Source organism: Etheostoma cragini, chromosome 23 (genome assembly GCF_013103735.1).
Source record: "Etheostoma cragini isolate CJK2018 chromosome 23, CSU_Ecrag_1.0, whole genome shotgun sequence".
Classification (NCBI taxonomy): domain Eukaryota; kingdom Metazoa; phylum Chordata; class Actinopteri; order Perciformes; family Percidae; genus Etheostoma; species Etheostoma cragini.
Genome location: NC_048429.1, coordinates 4,047,020 through 4,067,309, shown reverse-complemented (window position 1 = coordinate 4,067,309; position 20,290 = coordinate 4,047,020). Strand labels below are relative to the sequence as shown.

Sequence of the window (20,290 nt, the reverse complement as noted above, 5' to 3'; positions counted from 1 at the left end):
GCTTACTTGGGTTAAAGTCAAATGTGCATGAGCAGACTTAAATCCGAATAGTAGTTTACTTATAATGGGAGCAAAAAATAATGAGAATAAAAGATTATTTTTTTGTTCAAATGTGCACATGATTCTGAGTTTGTGCAGAATGCACAGCAGATACAAAGGATTGAGATGTGTTCATGCTAAAGGAGTTTGTCTTAATTAAAGCATGTCTCAGCCCACTTGAACGACATTACTGCCATTAACTAGATGGCATCGATGACTAAGGCCAGACCTGAATGGCACTTCTTCTTCTACATGTACTATTGATGCTACACCAATGGGGAAAATTCATTCAATAAAGAGCATGTGAGTCCTAACTTTTGGATAATGAAAAGGTCTATAAAGCATGGAATTACTTTTTAAAAAATTCTAATTTACATGCTGAAGATCTCCCCAGTTCAACATAATGGTGTTAATTGTTTGATGCAGCGCTCTATTATGCATGCAAACACAATCCTTAATTTGCTTTGAGTTTATTTTTTGCCATTTATTGTAATTACACTGTTAGCGCAAAAACGTGTCCTTGCTATGATTATTAGTTTATCCAGATCTGTAAAGTGTCTTCCTGAGGATTACTTTACACTGCAAGAATTAGAATCAAACCTGTGATTGGTTTAACATCTCTTAGCAACTGTTCACCAGTAAATGTTCAAAACTGTCACAGTTCATTTTTGGAAAGGACTTAATATGACTTCATTAGCATTTAATTGTTATTAAAAGATTACAAACTACTGATTCTCGATTGAAATCAAATGTGTGCGCTTATTTCTGGCTCCTGTAAGACTGAAGTGGCTTGTTTAGTCAAAGCACTTCACAATTGATCCAGACTATTGATCCCTGCACCATGGCAGCATTTGTGCTTTTGATTTGTCTTTGACAAAACGTTTACCATTAGTCTCCTCCTGTTTAAAAAGTCAAAAGTCCCTTTGAATTACTCGTTCTCTCTAAATGACAGAGAAGGTCAGCCTTGTAATGGTGACCTCGCCTTTGCAATTTTAAATTATTAAATTTTACATCCATTTAACTGAAGCAGAATTATTTAGTATTCATTACCATTTACAATTAATTAACCCGTCTTTCTTCACTTGGACTCTGATTTAAAGATTTGATAGCAGTTTGGTAACAATGGATGTTTCAGCTAATCTAATGTGTGTTACAATGGTTAATTAACTTAAAGGGTAACTAGCATTTTTTTTCAACCTCGTATTTTATCATCAGCATTTATCATACCATCGGTCACTTAGTTTGTGTCTCAGTGACTTATGGAAAAAACATTCTTTGAAATTGGTGCAATATTAAGCAAGATCGTTGCAGCAGCGAAACAAGCTACAATGTAACTTAATAGGGCAATTGTCCAGCTTGTATTTACCTTCACAAAAGTGCTTGTTTTGCCACTGACAGGCTCAGATTAATATTTTAAGTGATTAACAAGATTATAGAAAGGATCTTTGAGGAGGTCAACCTTTCTTATAAAAAAGTAAGATCCTTTTTTTAAGCATAAAAACATCCACAAAATTGCCTTCGCTTAACCCACCAGACTCCAATTAACAGTGATTTTAACCTCGTAAAATACACTTCATGCAAAGTCAACAGAAACAAAATAAAACTAGGAAAAGCCGTTTTGGGTTGTCTTTCCAACCATCACAACTCTAGTTTTGGTTAAAATAAACACATTGTTTAGCGTTTTACACATGAAAATCTGTTGGCTCTATACACACTAAAAGTATTGCTTTTTTAAATGGAGTCTGGTGGGTTGAGCGCTAGCGACTTCAGAGCTGTTTCTGGTTAAACACAAAGCTCTCAAATAGGTTTTTATTATCTTTGAAGGGATCCTTTCCATAATGTTGTCAGACTCTTAAATTAGTAATCTGAGCCTGTCAGTGGCAAAACAAGCACTTTTGTGAAGGTATGGAATATTTTAGACCAAAAGTAGCTGTAATTGGAGATAATGGTTTTACACATGATTCAATTTGATTCTAATAAGCTTCAGGCTAAGAAATTATGACTAACTATTCACTATTATGCATAAAACTGTCTTTACGTTATGTATATTGACGCTATCCCTTTTTACTGCAGTGTCTGTAAATACATGTATTCAATTGTTTTGAATTAGGCTGAGATATAACAATTTCCACATCATTTTGCAAACAATTAGCAGATCATTCTTGATAAAATGTGTTCAATTTGTGATTTCCTTGGTAATGACCTCATGAAACACAATAAAACAACAAGAGGGAAAGGGGCTTGGCAAAAGGCCTGTGTGTCCTGCTCTCTGTACTGTACCGTACAGTTGATCTGGGACATACATTGAATGTGATGACAAAATGGACAGCATTAGTCCTTGGTTGGGCTGATTTTTTTGCAGCTTTATCACTTCCTCAAACAGCATGAGATGTAACACCCGGCACACAGAGAAAGCTTGCCAAAACTGGAACCAGTGGAGAGTAGAGCAATCCACATGATACCAACATGGTGTCTAAATCTGAACTGAAGAAAGGGGTGACATGTTTTACATCTACATGTTTGCTCTTAATCTATACATTGTTTTGTTTTTTTAATCTTTTTAAATGGTAGGAACGGTCATGTTAACTGTACTACAACTGCTCAGGTTGGGGGAGACAAAAATCTATTGGTGTGGGAAAAGAAAACATGAAAGGATGATGGAGGAGATAGCAGGAATGATAGGGGGAGAAAGAGAGCAAGGGAGCTGACCCAGTTAGAGAGGGAGGGAGAGATTGAGCTCAGGAGAAAGATGGAGAGAGAGAGAGAGAGAGAGAGAGAGAGAGGTGATAGGAGCGAGCTGTGTGCCAGCTTCACAACTGTGGTTGGGGACCTGCTGAGCCATCTGGCGGCACTGTAATTGGGTTGGGGTTTTGCACCTGAGCGGCACACCTCCAAAGAGATGGTTGGAGCAAAAAAGAAAGAAGAAACGAGCAGTGAATTGCATCCTGCAGTGTAGTAAAGGTGGAAGTGGCTGTGAAATTTTATAATAGGTTAGATCAATTCATACCTTAGTTTCTTTAACAATTTATATATATTTTTAAAGGTACCATATTGTAAAATGTGAAAAGAATTTAAAGATGTACATAACAGTATAACAATTACAATAAATTTAGTAAAAAGTACTATTAAGCTAAAATGTACAATAGAAACATAGGTGACAATCAATCAGACAAACGTCAGACAAAGACATTGTATCCTGAACTTGATCAGAAACCTAAGTCCATCCATCCATCCATCTTCATCCGCTTATCCGGTATCGGGTCGCGGGGGCAGCAGATCCAGTAGGGGACCCCAAACTTCCCTTTCCCGAGCCACATCAACCAGCTCCGACTGGGGGATCCCGAGGCGTTCCCAGGCCGGGTTGGAGATATAATCTCTCCACCTAGCCATGGGTCTTTCCCGAGGCCTCCTCCCAGCTGGACGTGCCTGGAACACCTCCCTAGGTAGGTGCACAGGAGGCATCCTTACCAGATCCCCGAACCACCTCAACTGGTGTTCACGATTTCTTTTCCTTTTGGTCCTTATTTTCGGACCACAGCTTTTGCCTTCTTATTACTCAGAAACCTAAGTAATGAGTATAAAATTGGAGTGATGTGCGACATCTCACATCCTGGACCAGGTCAACAACCTTGCACTGGAGTTCTTGACCAGTTGTAGACGGACCTGGGACGCCTTGCTGAGACAGGTGAAAATGGAGTTGCAGAATTCAAGCCGGGATGACATAAAACATGAATGATCATCTTGACCTCAGAATGCAAAACAGCAGTTCTAAGTTTGGCAATGTTTCTTAATTAAAAGAAACATGTGCGGGTCAGTGATTTGATCCGTTGATCAATATGCATGTTATGATCAAATATATATATTATTATATTATAAATATTATTAAACTAATTTGGATTCAGCTTCTTATGTGCTTATCCACCCCGCTTAGGATTGACCAATCTCGAAGAACAAAAAATAATCTTGGGTTGAACAGAACCTGGGTCCCTGCAATCCGACACAGGTTATCGTGTATCACGGTCCAAAATTCCTGGACCTTATCACAGGACTATAGCACATGAAGAAATTGGCCATCCTTTGTCTTACCTACAATTTGGTGTGTCTTTCAGACTAATTCTAAACAATCTAGAGGGAGTCCAATAGAAGCAATGTATAATCTTGAACTGAAGGAGACGCACCCTAACATTGCGTGACATAGTTTAAATAATCCCACAGATTCTGTCCCACTCCTCATCATCCAGTGTAATACTCAGATCCCTTTCCCATGTCTCTCTGAGAACTGTCCAGGCTACGTGCGTTTTTTAGATTATAAAGCAGGGTAGCATAAATACTGTAAAAGTATTAAAATGCTCAATCCAAAGAGAAATGCAAACTGCCCGGATATAAAACACTGCCTTTAAACGAGCCGTCAGGACATCTGTACGGTTGTGTTGTCACAGCTGTGCTACATGTTGGTAGAAAGTGCTGCTACAGTACTGCTACAGTCCTTTCCCGCCTGCAATGGTGCAGAAATGCCAGGAGCGCATGTAGAAGATCTTTAAATATGACTAATCAGAGCAGACTGGGCAGTCTGGCATTCCCAGTTAAAGAGACAGGCTCTAAAACGGAGCATTTCAAACAGAGGAGCAATGCGGGTATATTCAGACAGACTTTATGAGAACCATAATGTGTTGTTTTTTTAACATTAAAGCATGGAGACATGTACTCATAGAAACACAAAACACAAACAGCATATGAACCAGAATGCTGCAGTCTGACTGGGAAAGGGAAAGCGCAGCCATTTTGTAAAAAATAACATTATTTAAAGCTGTCTTTAAAGTCATAATAGAGACACGGCACATATAAACGTCTGTGTTGCAGTGGATATGCAGTATGATTACATAGCGATAACAACACTTGGAAAAGGAAAAAGGTCAAAAAGACTCCCCGGTTTTCCATAAAGATAAATAAGGCGTTTTCTATTTGCTTTTCAAGTGGACTGCTTGCTGTGAGGTACTGCAGACAGTGGATATAATGCAGAAGTTTTATGCTTGAAGGGCCAAGCAGTCATTATGGTGCAAATATGAGCTGAATTAATGTTTCATTTTTTCCAGTGATTTGAAGCCTGATGCAAGAGGCATAACAGGCTCCATGGGTGGTCCTCCACACACTCTCACATTTAGTTTTTCTTTTATTTGACATGTTGTTTTGAGATTGAGGAGCATCAAAATCTTAAGGAAAAATATGTTATTTAAAAACTTGAATAGTATAATTCAGATGCATGTCTTATTCTGAAATGTCTCTGAACTGTGTCATTTATATAAACATTTGCACCCACTGCGGAATTCTGCTGAATTGTTGTTGTTGAAAATGTCGCTCCTTGTATATAACACATCCTTGTAAAATCTTGGTAAACCATCATGTTTGCATTTTAGTTCCTCACATCAGACATAAGCTCACTTGGAAATATCGAGTGAAAGCCTATGTGCAGCCCACCGTCAGGGCATGATCAATTATGTTGCTATAAAGGAAGCCTCCTACATGCACTCTGCAGAGCGTCATTGTGCTCCCTAAAAGTTCTTGCCTGTGTTGAAGTATCTCTGTCATCGCCAAGCATGCCTCTCAATGACTCAGCCCCCACACTAACCTTGCAGCATTTCAAAGGGAGACCAAAGGGAGGCTGAGTGAACATGGACATGCGTAGGCGTTCATGCAACAAAGGGGGAGGTTGAGAGGGCCGATGTAACCAATGGCTGCTTTGGTCACAGCAGGAGGTTTATTGCCACTCTTGGCGTTGATGTGGAGTTAAATTAGATTATAAATTTAATTTTTGTAAACTAGTTAGTGTCATTTTTGTCTCTTTGGAATTATTTTTTGCAGCTAGCCATACGACCTGTCTTGAACATCCAATATGTAATATATTTACTGTAATACCGGTAAATCCAAAAAGGACCCCAATGCGTCATCAGATATTAAGAAAACATTGAAAGTTGAAATACTATCTTTTCTGACAACATTGCTAATGCCAGTATTTTCACCTTTTGAAATTTCTGTTTTGTGATGGAATTTCTGTTTGTGTTTTGGCCTGTGTGTTGTTATCATCTGCCCAGTTTGACAGCCAGTGCGGGTTGCCAAATATACCTTTAAAAACACGAAGCCAGTGCACTAAAGCTGTAACGTTAGTACAGCCATGAAAGCAGCAGACAAACAAACAGGATCACGGAGATAGACTCTACCCAACCTAAAAAAAATGGCATGTTTCGAACAGTTTCGTGAACAGAGACCCAACAAACCTTGGTAAATATTGGAGATGTATTTAAAAGATTGAGACAGTTTAGAGCCCAAAAGCATGCAGAGGTGGCTAATTTCCTCCTGAACAGATAAGCATTAGCTTCAGGTTAATTTATCACGGCTACTAGGGATGGGCACTCACATTGAATTATATAGCTAAAGTACCTGAGTTGTTTACATAATAGCAAAAACAATTGAGAAACAGCTAGTAAAGTGATCCCTGTCACTCCCCGATGTCCGTAAGTCGAGTGCAGATTTGAGTCGTGCGACAAGTGAAGTTGAGAGCTGCGCATACGTTACTTTGCGAGAAGTAGCCTACAAGATGCTAACGAGAGATTTCTGTAAAGTGAAAATGGACATACTTAATAAAGTTTGTTCGCTGCTGGCTCCAAGTTAGCAATCAAACACAACAAAGGCTGTCAGTTGAATGACGTTTTGAACTAACGTTAGCAGTCAAACTGTCATAGATAGCTAAAACATTTTTTAAATTACTGCTAGCTTAGTTACAAGCTAGCAATCAAACACAACAAAGGCTGTCACGTGAATGGCGTTTTGAGCTAACGTTAGGTTAGGTAGCTGAAATGATTTTGAGGAAGGGGAGACAACTCTCTCCAGTATTTTGAATTTGTACAGCAGTAACTATTTTCTAGCTGTCAGTATTACATATTGCAATTTTAAAATGTGTGTTGGTCACAAACAAAGATGTTGAAAAACAAGTGACAGACAAAAATGTGGTTAGAGAAGTGCTAGTGAAGTGTTCAAATCACAGCTGGATAGTGAAGTAATATTATGCTTTCAGTTTGTTGGAATACAGCAGCGGGTAAACCTGAAGTGATTGTGTGGACCGCCCCATGCCAGTAACTCAGACAGAAGAGTTCATTGTCAACACAAGAGATTAAAACTTAGTTTTATTAACCTGATTTCATATATAAAAAATAAATTATAAAAAATGTATGGGTGTTGGTGTGCTTATGTTACATGTCTACAGTTATATATAGTCTTAAATGTCCAGTATGGTTATGGTTAGTTCAGGAACATGAAAGATAAAGGATTAGACCCACTTTATAATTCAAGATACATTTATTATGACATTTGTCAGACAAACTAAAAGCAGTGTAATATGTTTGTAAAGTACAGTATGTATACAGTATTCCACAAGTACTGTATATTACAAGTATCTCCTGTGATAATTGATATAAAAGCAGGATTATAAAAAACACAGACTTTGGTGTGTCTAAATGTACACAATTTAAGCATCTGAAAATGTAAGTACAGGAGAACTGCGTAAGGAAATGAATGCCATAGCAATAACTTACATGTAGGATAATTAAACAAGACCATGTACGAATCTCTTTCAAGATTGATACTCATTGTCCAATGGTTTATTGATGTCTGTATGGTTATAAATGAACATCAGAGAATATCTAATAGGGCAAAGAAGTCATGTTTTAGCTTAAAGGAACATGTTGGTGCTAATTGCATGAAGGGTCTGTCTGGGCAATTAAAACTCCAACACAATATCTTCATGTGCAAGTGAGGATTTTCACGGCAAACTCTCAAATGAGCCCTTTTACAGGCGAGAGTATTTTTACTTGGTTGTCAGCCTATAAGCTCCTCATGTCTTGTGTTTGGCTGACAGCAGCTGAACAATTATTAATTACGTGTGGTTGCAAGGTGAAGGCAAAATGAACCATCATTGTGAACCAGCGATTCATATTAGCTTTGCTAACTGGACACGGTTTCAAAGGTATAAACAGAGCACATGATTTACAGTTTTACTACATTATACAACCACAGATACTTAATGTTTCAATAATTTCTTTCTCTCGAAAACAGTTGTCTTTTCCCTCCTAACAGTCCATGTCATTACTAAGTGTATATTGTGTCTCCTCCCACACCGTGAGCCACTTTTGACTGACTTGTTTTTCAAACCTAAATGATTTACTTTTACCTTAGATCTTACCCTACTGAGTAGGGCGTACTACAGTTAAAGACTTGAGTGTGAGGTAAACTGTGCTGCATATATAACTTATAATTTATATAATTTATAACGTTATAAGTTATAACGGCCCACGTATTAAAAAATTGTTGGGTTTAAATCGGGCTCAGGCTCATAATTCCCTTAGAAAGGAGAGAGAAAAAGTTGCACTTTTTTTAAATGTTTTTTTATTTTTTGTTTGTGTATTACTCATAAAAGTGACTTGCAATGTTAATGTGTGTTATTGTTGGATTTATTTAGAGTTCATATGTTGCTAAAATTGCACCTTTTTACTGTAAGATTAAAGGGAAAAGAGCTTGGATGTTAAACAATAACTTATTAATTATTTTACCTGCTACTGTTAAAAAAAATACAAATACAGGCTACTCTTTTTGCCCTTGCTTTGCGTTAAATTTTTATTTTTGTATTCTTCCTGATAGTGACTATTTTGTTGTTGGATTGATAGCCTACATCTGTCTTGAGGTTGCACTACAAATTAATTAATAGTGCAGTAGTAAACAATTTAAATAAATAGAGATTTGAACCTTAGTGAAATTTTTTTTGTGTAAATAGTTAATAATTGAGCAATGGGAAATAATCGCAAATTGAAAAATTCATCGTTAGATTATTTGAAAAAATGAATCATTAGATTAGTCAACTAATTGAAAGAATAATCGTTAGATTAATCGTTTAAAAATAATGGTTGGGACAGCCCTACTAGCCAAGTCATATTGCAGTGGTCTAAAGGTGTTTTTATCTCAGTTTTTTTTCTCAAGAACGGTATAAACACTTTTTTGTCACACACACTTGGTCTACCACTGTGCGGGACCAGAGGTCACTAAGTTTCTAACTACCAGTCAGCTCAACCTGCTGGTTTCTGGTGACTCTGATGCTAATTGTTCCGTGCAGCTTAATTGGCAACTACTGAGCTGTGCTTGCTGGTGGCATAACACCACTTATTCTGCCTCTCTTTGTTTTATTTACTCAGCGGTAGACTTTAGCAATGGGCCTAAGAATAACTTCATGTCATACTGTTAGATGGTATCCAGGATATACTGTATGTATACTAAGAAGTTGTTGCTGCCTAAAATGGGGTTATCAGTCATATTACAATGTAATTTTGCCACCCTCCACTGAGGTCAGAATTGGTTGGTTAATAGGCAACAGCTGAACTCAGTGTTGCCAAGAAATATATGGTTGGGTATTCTGGATAATATAGGTAACAGGGAATAAGATTTGTTTTGACACCCCTGCTGCCAATAACTAAGCTGGACAAATGACGGTTTATTAAAGTCTCTCTAATTAACCAGCTACGTGGCAGTCTGTGTGACTTCTGTTTACAAACCCTGCTTTTTCTTATCATTAGGACGTATTAATCAAGTCTGTAATTATATGAACTATTCCATTTAGAAAACCGAGAAAGAAAACTATGTAATGAGTCACAGTACAGTCATTTTAGAAGTATAGATATACAAGTGCGTGGACCACACGATTATGTACTTGAAATGCTGCAAAAAACAGTTGGCTGTGATGCCTCCACACGGCTCTCACAGACTGTTCCCCAATATGTGAGATACCAAGTTTTTTTCACTCAAATGCACACGCGACCGAAACGGCTATCAAAACAAAAAAAACGATTGGATTACAACACAGTCGCAGGGAGTGTGACTTTGTTTTCTGCTCAGGACGTCATAACGCCACAATGGTTTTACAGAGTATGCCACTTTTAATCGTATTGCCTCTGGTTCTTTGATGTTCTACGTTGTTTGCTCCAAATGTAATTTCTGTTGAACATCATGTAATGTCCCATTTAATTGATATAATGTCAGTGTTTGGGTTTTGTTCTTGTTTGTCACTCTGCTTTAAATGACTCTATGAAGTACAAAGTGATAGAATATAGGAGTTGGAACCATATAACACAACTATTTGGCAGAGTTGGGCCATATCTATATCTTACGCCAACATCTCTGTCGAGCCGATCACGTGACTATGTCCTTTTTCTCTTTTAAAGTAGCATGTTTGTTTTGATGTTTACATCAAAACAAATTCTTTCTGCTCTTTGATAGATATGCAGAGTCAACTGATAGAGAAAACGGCAGTGTGCATTGTCCATCAATGTCATTCATGTTATGTTGCTACACTTGCTGACGCAATACAACAACTTTATAATCTGTCTTTCCCAGACCACAGTCCACATTCACTATACAGTTTATTTAGATAATGTCAAAGTAGCATCAAAGTGCTTGAACACAGTTTATATCCTCTTGTAACTTAAAATAGATTAAATGCATCTCAACCTCAAGGTTAAGACGCAATTTTGGATTAACCAGATTTCAGATAAAATCAGGTCTAACTGCACTGATAACGTTATAAACCTTTAAGTTTTTCTCTTGGTGTCTTTCACCCACATTCACCCACATGTATAGCATTCACATTCACCCACATGTATAGCATTCACATTCACCCACATGTATAGCAATAACCAGGAATATGTACTTTATAGAGCTCAACAGTGACCACCAAGTATTTTTTCCATTCATTAACAAACACAATTATTATTTAACTATAATGATAAGCATAAGCCATCGGTGCAATATGTAATACTGAAAGATAGTGCTTAAAATAGCAGTACAAATTAAAGTACTGGAGGGAGTCACCTCCCCAGCCCCCTCCTCCCCGGAGTCAAAGTTCACAGAGGTTGCCAGGCTAAGACCGTAGCATCCACAACTATGTTGCTAGATGCTTGTCTCACATAGGATATTCCTTCACAGCACAGCGGAGTAGCTAACATTAGATACTGGCTATATTGACAGTCATAAAAGCCCGTACTCAAGCGGAGCTCTTTACCCATCTGACAGACACTTTTTTTGGTTCAGAATTACAGTAGGAACCGTTAAAAACACAACTACCTCGCTGTCCTCTCCACCGGTAGGCAGATACACTTCCTAGGCTTAGAATTATCTATTCTCTGTTGATCCTCTTTGTTTGTTTACGGCTTTCATGGCTGTACTAACGTAACAGTTGTAGGACACTGGGTATGTGTTTTTACAGGTATATCTAATAACCCGGCCTGGCTGTCAAACTGGGCAGTTGGCCCAAAACACAGAAATTCTGTCACAGAACGGAAATTTTGAAAGAAGAAAATACTGGCATTAGCATTGTTGTTAGAAAAGATAGTATTTCAGCTTATCACGATTCCTTAATATCTGATGATGCATTGGGGTCATTTTTGTATTTATTACAGTAAATATATTACATATTAGACCTTTAATATCAAAGATCCTTGAATATAAACAGGATTTTAACTAAAGCAACATCAGTGTTAAAAAGGTTAAAGGTGCCTTTCATGTCATTCATGAAGAAATTACATTTATTATCTTTGTTAACCCATCCTATATGCCTATAGGAGCATCCTCAGGGACATGCCACAGTCTTTTGCCAGTTTCTTTTGGTCATAGGGCAATGACCTAACATGCATGTTTTTGGTGGTGGGAGGAAACCCACGCAAACACAGGAAGAACATGCAAACTCTATTCTTTACCAAAAAATGTATCACAGTATTTAGGGGTGCCTACTCGTTGTTGTGCAACAGTGCTAACCACTAATCCCTAGTTGAGCTATATAGTAGGCGTTTTCTTCACTGCCTCAGGGATCCAATTAGCAGTCGACAGCTTGAAATAAATGCAAATAATTTCCTCCACATTTCCCATGAACAATCCTTCATGTATGTTATGGCCAATCAATTTTACTACGGATAAATGTACTTTGTTCATAATCCCAGCTGATTGCGTTTTTTGCTTGCACTAGTCTCAACAGTAACAGTGATAACCTAGATTTTGATAGAAACAGGGTTTTGGCTGGTTGCCAGACTGAATTCCCTGATTTGCTGGGAAATCTGGAATACAGTTCAGAGAATGAGAAATGATCTCCTCTTCCCTATTAACTACAGTCAGAGCTAAATTAACAAGGGAATATGCCTCACACAAGTACTCTATGAAATCTGCATAGTGACCAACGGCAGATCATAGCTTGCTTTTTCCCCCTAGGAAATTATTGTAAAGCTAATAATTAGTACTAAATCAGCTTTGTCTGTTAATCCAGAGAATGAAACGTCCAAGGAAAGTGTCCAGATATACTTAAACTGTATTAGAGAAGCACAAAAATTGAAAAGACCCTTCATATCTCTGCTGTTATTCAGTCGAAATTGCCTCGCTGCCTTTGCAAACTTAATTGTATACGTTCGAAGAAACATGAATTGGATTTCTGCTCTCTGAAGCTTTTTTTCCCTTTTTTTTTTTAAAGATTATATTACAATGAATTGCCACCCAATTTTGTACTCAGCTTTTTGAGGTTTAGAAAAAGGATATCATTAGAGGCCTTTCTGTGGACAAGATTTAGATTTTTCAGTCACATAAACACCTTTAAAATTGTTTTTGTCGACCCAAGTGCAAGGCGCTCTGTGAAACAATACTATAAATGGGAAAATGGAGGATGAGAATTAGGCCATCAACCTTCACTGTGTACTAGTGGAAAAGCTCTACAACTTTAGTATGCCATTATCCTCTTTGATTGCTATGTTGACAGAGCCAAATTGCATATAATAACCTGCACAGAAAGAGTGGACAATAAATAGTTCCTGTTTGCAGTAGATCTGTCACAGCGCTGCAGCTTTGCCCGGCAGTCGTGTGTCATGATACCAAGTACTACACAACACTTGAAACAATATATCTCAAATGTGTGTCAGCCTCCAAATGGCACGCATTCTGTTTTATGCATGACAATATTTAGGTAAAACTAAAATGTGTAGATTTATCCTCAAGTACATACTTGTTTACACAGTTTCCTTATAGAGAGAAACTAATAAGTTGTAAGAATCGATTAGTTGACTAAGGGGTAAAAGAATCTCCAACTATTGTTTTTTAACTGATTAAAGCTGCAGAGCATAAAAAGAAGAAAAACGCCATGCCAAATAGAGGGAGACCTCTCTCTGAACAGAATAGCCAGAACCAATTGGAACGCATGCTCTCTCTCTCACCCTCTCTCTCTCTCTCACACTCACCACTCACTCTCACACTCTCTCTCTCTCTCTCTCTCTCTCTCTCTCTCTCTCTCTCTCTCTGAAATGACCTGTGATTGGCTAGTCTCCCATCACGACCTAGATTATTTAAACTCCTGAATAAAGAGCTAAGAAGAGGTGCAGAAGTCTTTTTCTCTCAGACCACCTGAATTCTGAATCCTGAATCCTGAAAAAATCTGTTAGTGACAAATCCTCACAAAAATCACACTATAATCATTTACATTTTGTCGTTGTTTTAATACTTTTCAGTGAAAATTGAATATAAATACAAAAGTCATTGTGAATCATATCACAATCATAATATCAGTCATAATAACCACACTTTGATATTCTCCTCATATGGTATATATTTTGGTTCTTATAACGCCATTAAGAAGTAAAAAAAAGTTAAGAGCATTTAATGTTATAGTAATACATTGTAAGTTACTCATTCTGTTGGTAGTATTGAAACTTCATTTCAACCATCCTTCCACGATCTTAGTGAGGTGATGACTAACATGTTCAGGGGTGAGGCTGCTGCGACATACAGTACATTAAACATGACTGTATCCACACATACAAACAAATACAAAGCACCGGTTAACATAAACTGCACATTGTTTCCTTCGACCCCCTCACAAAAAGGCCTTTATGTAAAGTAAATACACCTGTTGTGTACAAAGAGCATGGTGTGATAAGATAGTGGACAAGTAATCTTCCCTTCATGGCAACATTATAAACTGTAATTTTGGTTGACTTCTAAGAGCACAGAATTTTAATTAAGCCAGTACCAGTGCTTTGATACTGCCTGCGTTGTATGAGAGTAATACATAATCATTTTATCTCTGCTCTGTGATGCTAATCTGGAGTTTAAGCAATGAGGGAATAGCTTTGTTCGTGCTGGCCAATTCATTCTGGACCCCAGCTGATGTTTACCCAGGCTGAGCCAGCAGCTGATCACACCGTCTGCGTCAACTCAGTCATCTGACAAGGTGTGCTCGCTGCGTCTGACATGCATCTGTCACAGTGGCAAAAAAAATCTAACCCACTCTGTTTGGTCTTTCTCTTTCTCCATTTGTACAGCATCTGTCTGGCCGCCCAGTATCGCCATAATGAATGAGAGTCGAAGGGAAGCACTGGCGGCAGCCCCGCCCGAGCCCACCACCGCCTCCTCCTCCACAGCTGGCTCCAACACCACCAACATGGCCGGCCCAGGCACCGGCGAGAAGGATGAGGCATTTTCCAAGCTGAAGGACAAGTTCATGAATGAGTTGAACAAAATCCCATGTAAGTGTGTCTTTTTCCGGTATAACAATGGGCCCTTTTTTGAGCTGAAACAAGTAGTTAATGTATTGATAAGGGACCCAACCACAATCTTCTGTGATAGTAAAGTGAATGTTCGAACTGTTGGTACAACAATTTCAAGATGCCACCTTGCATTCTGGAAAATAGTGATGGACGTTTTTTTTTTTTAATTTTGACATTTTGTAAACCAAACATTTATAGAATTAATCACGAAAAGAATTGTCAGAACAGACAATAGTGAAAATAATTGGTAGTTTCAACTTTTAACGTTTACACTCATGAAAGGATTTTGCCCCTGACTCCAACACTGACTCCAAAACTACACAATTAATCTAAACAGACCTAGTATCCATCCCAGTTGGATCTTCATCATCTCAAAGTGCTGTATGTATGTACATGTATGTATGTACTAGGGTTTAATCAGAGGAAATGGGATTACTGGAAATACACATCCAAACTATTTCCTGTTTCCTGAGAAGTATAACAGGAAAACAGGTAAAACTAGTTACTTTATGGGTAAACCAAATAGGTTGATACGTACAAAATAAACATATCACAGAAATTCGCAAGTCCTTTATGTGAGTACTTTAGACTGGCCACGAGTAGCTCTGATGTCACATTTCAAAAAATATATTAAAAAGGCCTTTCATCAGTGCTGTTTTTCAGCAGCCTTGCAACTACTATATGTGATGTGTATAAATACATTCCCTCTGATTCAAACCACTCAATCCATTCAGTGTGATTCTAGTGTGACCGTGACTCAAACATGATTCAAGTGTGAGTGAACTCTTGTAGGAGGGTAGGCCAGTGTTACTCGTGACTTTTGATAAAAGACTTTCAATGAATCAGGTGAACAAATAATTTATTAGTTCTTTCATTGTCTTGCTTGAGTCAACAACACATTCACAGACTTATTTATTGCACTGAACAGCTCAGATGGAGCTATTTTAGCTAAATTATTTGACTGGAGATAAACATCTGGCAGCAATGATTTCAGAGTTTGACATGATAAATCGCTTAATTATGCGTAACTGGCTTTAGTTTTTGCTGTTAGATTTTCAGTCTTTTTATCTCACTTACACTCTACAGATTGGGTATGTCTAGACCATACTGTATAATTTTTTAAAGACCCAACGATTCCCCCAAGAGCAAGTGCAACATTGGCGAGGAAAAACTTTCTTTTAGGTAGACATTCTGTCCTTTTTGTCCTTTTTTTCCACATCTACATGTTTTATGGTTGGAAATATGGTTGTATGGGATCATACAGGATAAAGCACTGTGTGGAGATACAATTTTTTTTCATTTAGCAGGAATCTAAAGGTCCATATATCCACAGGCTCATGTGGAAGTAATTCTAACAACAGAAAATAGCTGATGTGGAAGAGAAATACTATTTCTGTGTCAAAGACCCAAATGACACCACAAGTCGTGCTCCCATTTCCAGACAATTGTTAGGTTATAAGCATAAAGAATTCCTTCATCTGCGGAATAATAACTTATTGTTTCAGCTAGTGAGTTTTATTTTCCATGTGGTCTTGAATAACATATTTTCATTAATGGAAGGGGTAAATAAATACGGTCAACAATGTTCCTTATTGTGAGTCCAATACGGGGCTAATGAGGTATTGCAAATGTATTGCTATTCCTACTGCATTTAGCCCAAGCTTGACATCTTTTTCCACATCATCTTTAAAAGTAGACGATTCATTATCGCTTTCAAATTTTGACATTTTAATCTGGAGGAAAAAAACTAAATCTGGGCTTCTTTTTGTATACCCTAGGCAACAAAAGTTATCTGAGAGCTTCCCAAAAAAAACATCTGTCCTTTTACACAGGGTTTTAGATTACTGTTTTCTCACCTCATCCCCTCAATCAAAAGCAGTGTTTGCTCCCAGGTGCTGCCAAACTGATGATGAATCACCCTAGACTTGTTTACTCCGTGGAATATCGATACTGTCTAAAGAAAGTCAGGTGGCAGATTTAACAAGGAAAATGTGAGGGGAGAAGCTGCATGCTCAGTTAATGCTGCTGCAGAAGGTTTTCTTTTGGGCTTATAACCCAGTTTAAGCCCTGCAGGCTTTGAAGCTGGGTCCATGGGGCTGTCAGACTAGCCTCACTTGTTGCTGAATTTCCGTCCATCAGGATCTGCAGGACATCTCTCTCTCATCTCTGAGCAGGGGATATTGCATTGGCCCCAGCTGTTGGCTATGGCTCAAGCTTCTAAAAACCAGCAGACATTATCTCAGTTTTTCTTTATTAACTGTGTTTGCTTTTTTTTTTTTAGCTCTTCTAAACATTTTGAAGGAAAAGTCCCAAACATGTTTACATGCATATTTTATCCAGTAATCTCACCTTCCAGTTTGGTGATGACTATTCATAAAGAGATAGTTTTGTTATGGTTTTCCCATCCTATTTGATGCGCTGTAGGTCTGTAACACATTTAATTATTCTGTTGAGCATTTATTTGTTTATTTTATTATTAGTCTAAAAATTGTCAGATAATAGTGAAAAATGTCCATCACATTTGTTTTTTACTGTTTAACGGTATAAAACCCAAAGATATTCAGCTCACACAGATATAAAACCAAGACAAGCAGCAAATCCTCACATTGGAAACACTGAAACCAGTTTTTTTGCTGGATTTACACATTAAATGAAAATAACATTTTAAGAAGTAGAGAAGTGCACCCACCCTACAGAGATGGAAATATGTCAACACGATTGGGGTGTACAAAATGTGTGTACAACTATTCCTTCTACAACAAAAATAAATCTGTTTAATCAATTTATAAATTAGCCTTCCAAGCTTTCTCTTTGAGCAGAGGGGTTGCCTCCAAGGAAGCAAGTGTATTTAATTTCTTACTACGTATTCTAAACACCCAAGGCTTTACTTCCCGATAACAATTGACCTGAGCACACAAAAGCGGTTTGATCCGTGACTGCCGGCTCCACCAACCATTACCCCAGATAGCACAGACAAGCGATTGGCATTTTGCCTGCTTTTAGGCAGCCAAAGGCACTCACAAATATTTTTACAAGCTGCAAAGCGATTAAATTAAAATATGTATTTATTGCCTCTAGTGGAGAAATCTATTATATTTTGTCTAATTTAAGAATTCAAAAAGACTTGAAACTCAGACAATTCAGACAAGAAAAAGCTTTAAACATATATATACATATATCTATATAGATATATATACTGTATATATAAGCTTTTTCTTGAGCAATCTAGTACTGACTTTTGGGACTGTTTTGTGACAAAAGCTGTCTTGGGACTGACCAACTGTCTTTCACTTTTGGTGTTGACTGAAGATTGTAATACAGCTGATGGTTACAGGTAAAAATGAAGAAAAATAATATTAAAATATTTAGTGGTGTAACTGGAAGCAAAGGAAAGGGCAAACACAAAAAGATATGGCAGAGCTTGAATGTGTCTCAACTTGTTTGACTTTGTGGCTGCTCACAGTCATCAGACAGCAGAGTTTATTAAGAGGGATTACGGTGCTGGATCAACAGAGCCATTTGTCTCTGTCTGCTGCTGCCCTGGTGACAAGCCCTTGTTGTCTACTCTTTGCCCTTGCTTAAGCAAAAGTTTGCCTGCCAAGAGACACCATCAGGGGTTGGTCAAACCCAAGCCAGATCAGTCCCAACCAGCACCAGCTTTCCCTCTAAATCTTCAGTCAACAGATGGGAAACAGATCTTCTGTCTTCTCAGAGATTTTGTCAGCATTTGAGGGCTAAATATATGTTATGAGTCTCAATGCTGGAACATTTGTACTGTAAACATGATAAGTTGTTTGTTCTGTTTGCCACCTGTGAACACTCAGACATAGCTGAATATGAACAACAGACCTGACAGTTTGTGTTTTATATTTGTTATATAAGGTTTTTCAGGCTTAAAATACAGAGACGGGGTGACATTGCAGAAGAAGAAAAAACAAACACTTCTAGATCTTGTTTTTCTTTTGCGATATCTCGAGTTTCATTTGCTTGAGATGATTGCACTGTGGCTCAGGGGTAGAGCGGTCGCCTGCCGATCAGAAGGTTGGTGAGTCAATCCCTGGCCATGCAGTCCCATGTCAAAGTGTAAATGTGTGTGAGTGTTAATCTGATGGCGTCACCTTTTATGGCCGTCGGGCCACAGTGTGGCCTGTACTATATAAGAACACTTTGAGTAGTCGTTTGAGTAGACTAGAAAGGCGCTACAAAAGACCAGTCCATTTAAGAACAGAACATAAGAGATTTCACATGAACAACAGTTAAAGTTAGTCAGGCTACTGAAGACTACCATAATTCCTCCACTCAAGCTTCGCAGCTTTCATGCTTTACAAACTTGAGTCTGACCATGTCAGTGCATTAGACTTACACACTGTCTGTTAATGTTACCAATAGACTTCCAAACGTGACAAAGACAAAATGGGGTGTTCAATGGCTTCATGTCATAGGGCCATATGCGCCGTACGGGTTGGGCAGAAGCTGCACAGTTTGACCAGCGGGTTATGGCCAGGCGGCAGTCCGGCAGCGGCCGCACACCAGGCCGCCAGATGGTTTTGCTAAGAACTTGCACTATTATCAGACCACACTACCAGCCCACTAAGAAATGTCCCGACTCTCCCGATTGCCACTCCATCTCTTTGTGTAATAGAAGGTGCCACTTGGATTTAGGTCCAACAGTTCACTCTCAGAAGCTGTTTACTTATATTTGCTTATTTTTGGTGTTGCCAAAGTTGCCCAAGTGTGTGTGTGTGTGTGTGTGTGTGTGTGTGTGTGTGTATACATATGTATACGTGTGTATATTGTATAGTGTTGATAGGCTTTTGGCTGAGAAACAAACAGCTCTGTTTTTATGCACCAAATTTAACTGCTCTACTTTTTTGTGTCTAGGAAATTATATTTTATTATTATATTATATAATTATATTTCACATTATCTTTCATATTATTGATATAAATCCACCTTATGCACTGTTGGATTTTTGATGGATCTACATTTTATGATAATAATCAGAATAATGGACCAGATGGAACAGATATACCCAATTTAACGAAATCACAAATGAATAGACCAGCTCGGGTTTTTGGTACAAGAAGAGAAGTACACACACAGTTTTCATCAGTCATCAGTTTCTATATATCCAGTCAGTGTTGCTCCGTGTTGTAATCGCATTGTTTGCTTAAACAAGCCAACAAGCCACAGCGGGGAAAGGGCACGGACAGAGTGTTGCTCTCATAAGCATAACAAGATATAATGTTGAGGTTAATTGACCAACAGGGTCCTGTCACATTGGATTTGTTGCAGCTGCTGGAACCCAGATGCAATATTACACTAACACGCATACGCACATGCACACGCACACGCACACACACACACACACACACACACACACACACACACACACACACACACACACACACACACACACACACACACACCCTTTTAAATGCATCCATCAAACTCAATCCAGTTCATAAAAGCTTTCTGTCAAATATAAAGTGCTATTTATTACCAGGGATGTAGAGACGGAACTCTTTTTAAATGCAGAGTTGAGTCGGAACAGAGACATCTTATAGGACTGTCTTTGATATTTATGACATAAATTTGAAATATTCGTCAATGTCAGTGGCAAAAACTAATGCTGATCC

General features: G+C 38.1%; 1 protein-coding gene across 4 annotated transcripts in view; it reads left to right on the top strand.

The window, feature by feature from the left end:
- The window catches only part of syt1a (synaptotagmin Ia), a 165,752-nt gene that overhangs the window by 105,775 nt on the left and 39,687 nt on the right, over positions 1-20,290 (top strand). For all 4 annotated transcript variants that reach the window (XM_034863585.1, XM_034863584.1, XM_034863583.1 and 1 more), the window contains one exon: positions 14,427-14,630. In XM_034863585.1, the coding sequence (XP_034719476.1) occupies positions 14,456-14,630 (175 nt within the window). In that variant the 5' untranslated portion in view covers positions 14,427-14,455. The remainder of the gene's footprint in view (positions 1-14,426; positions 14,631-20,290) is intronic.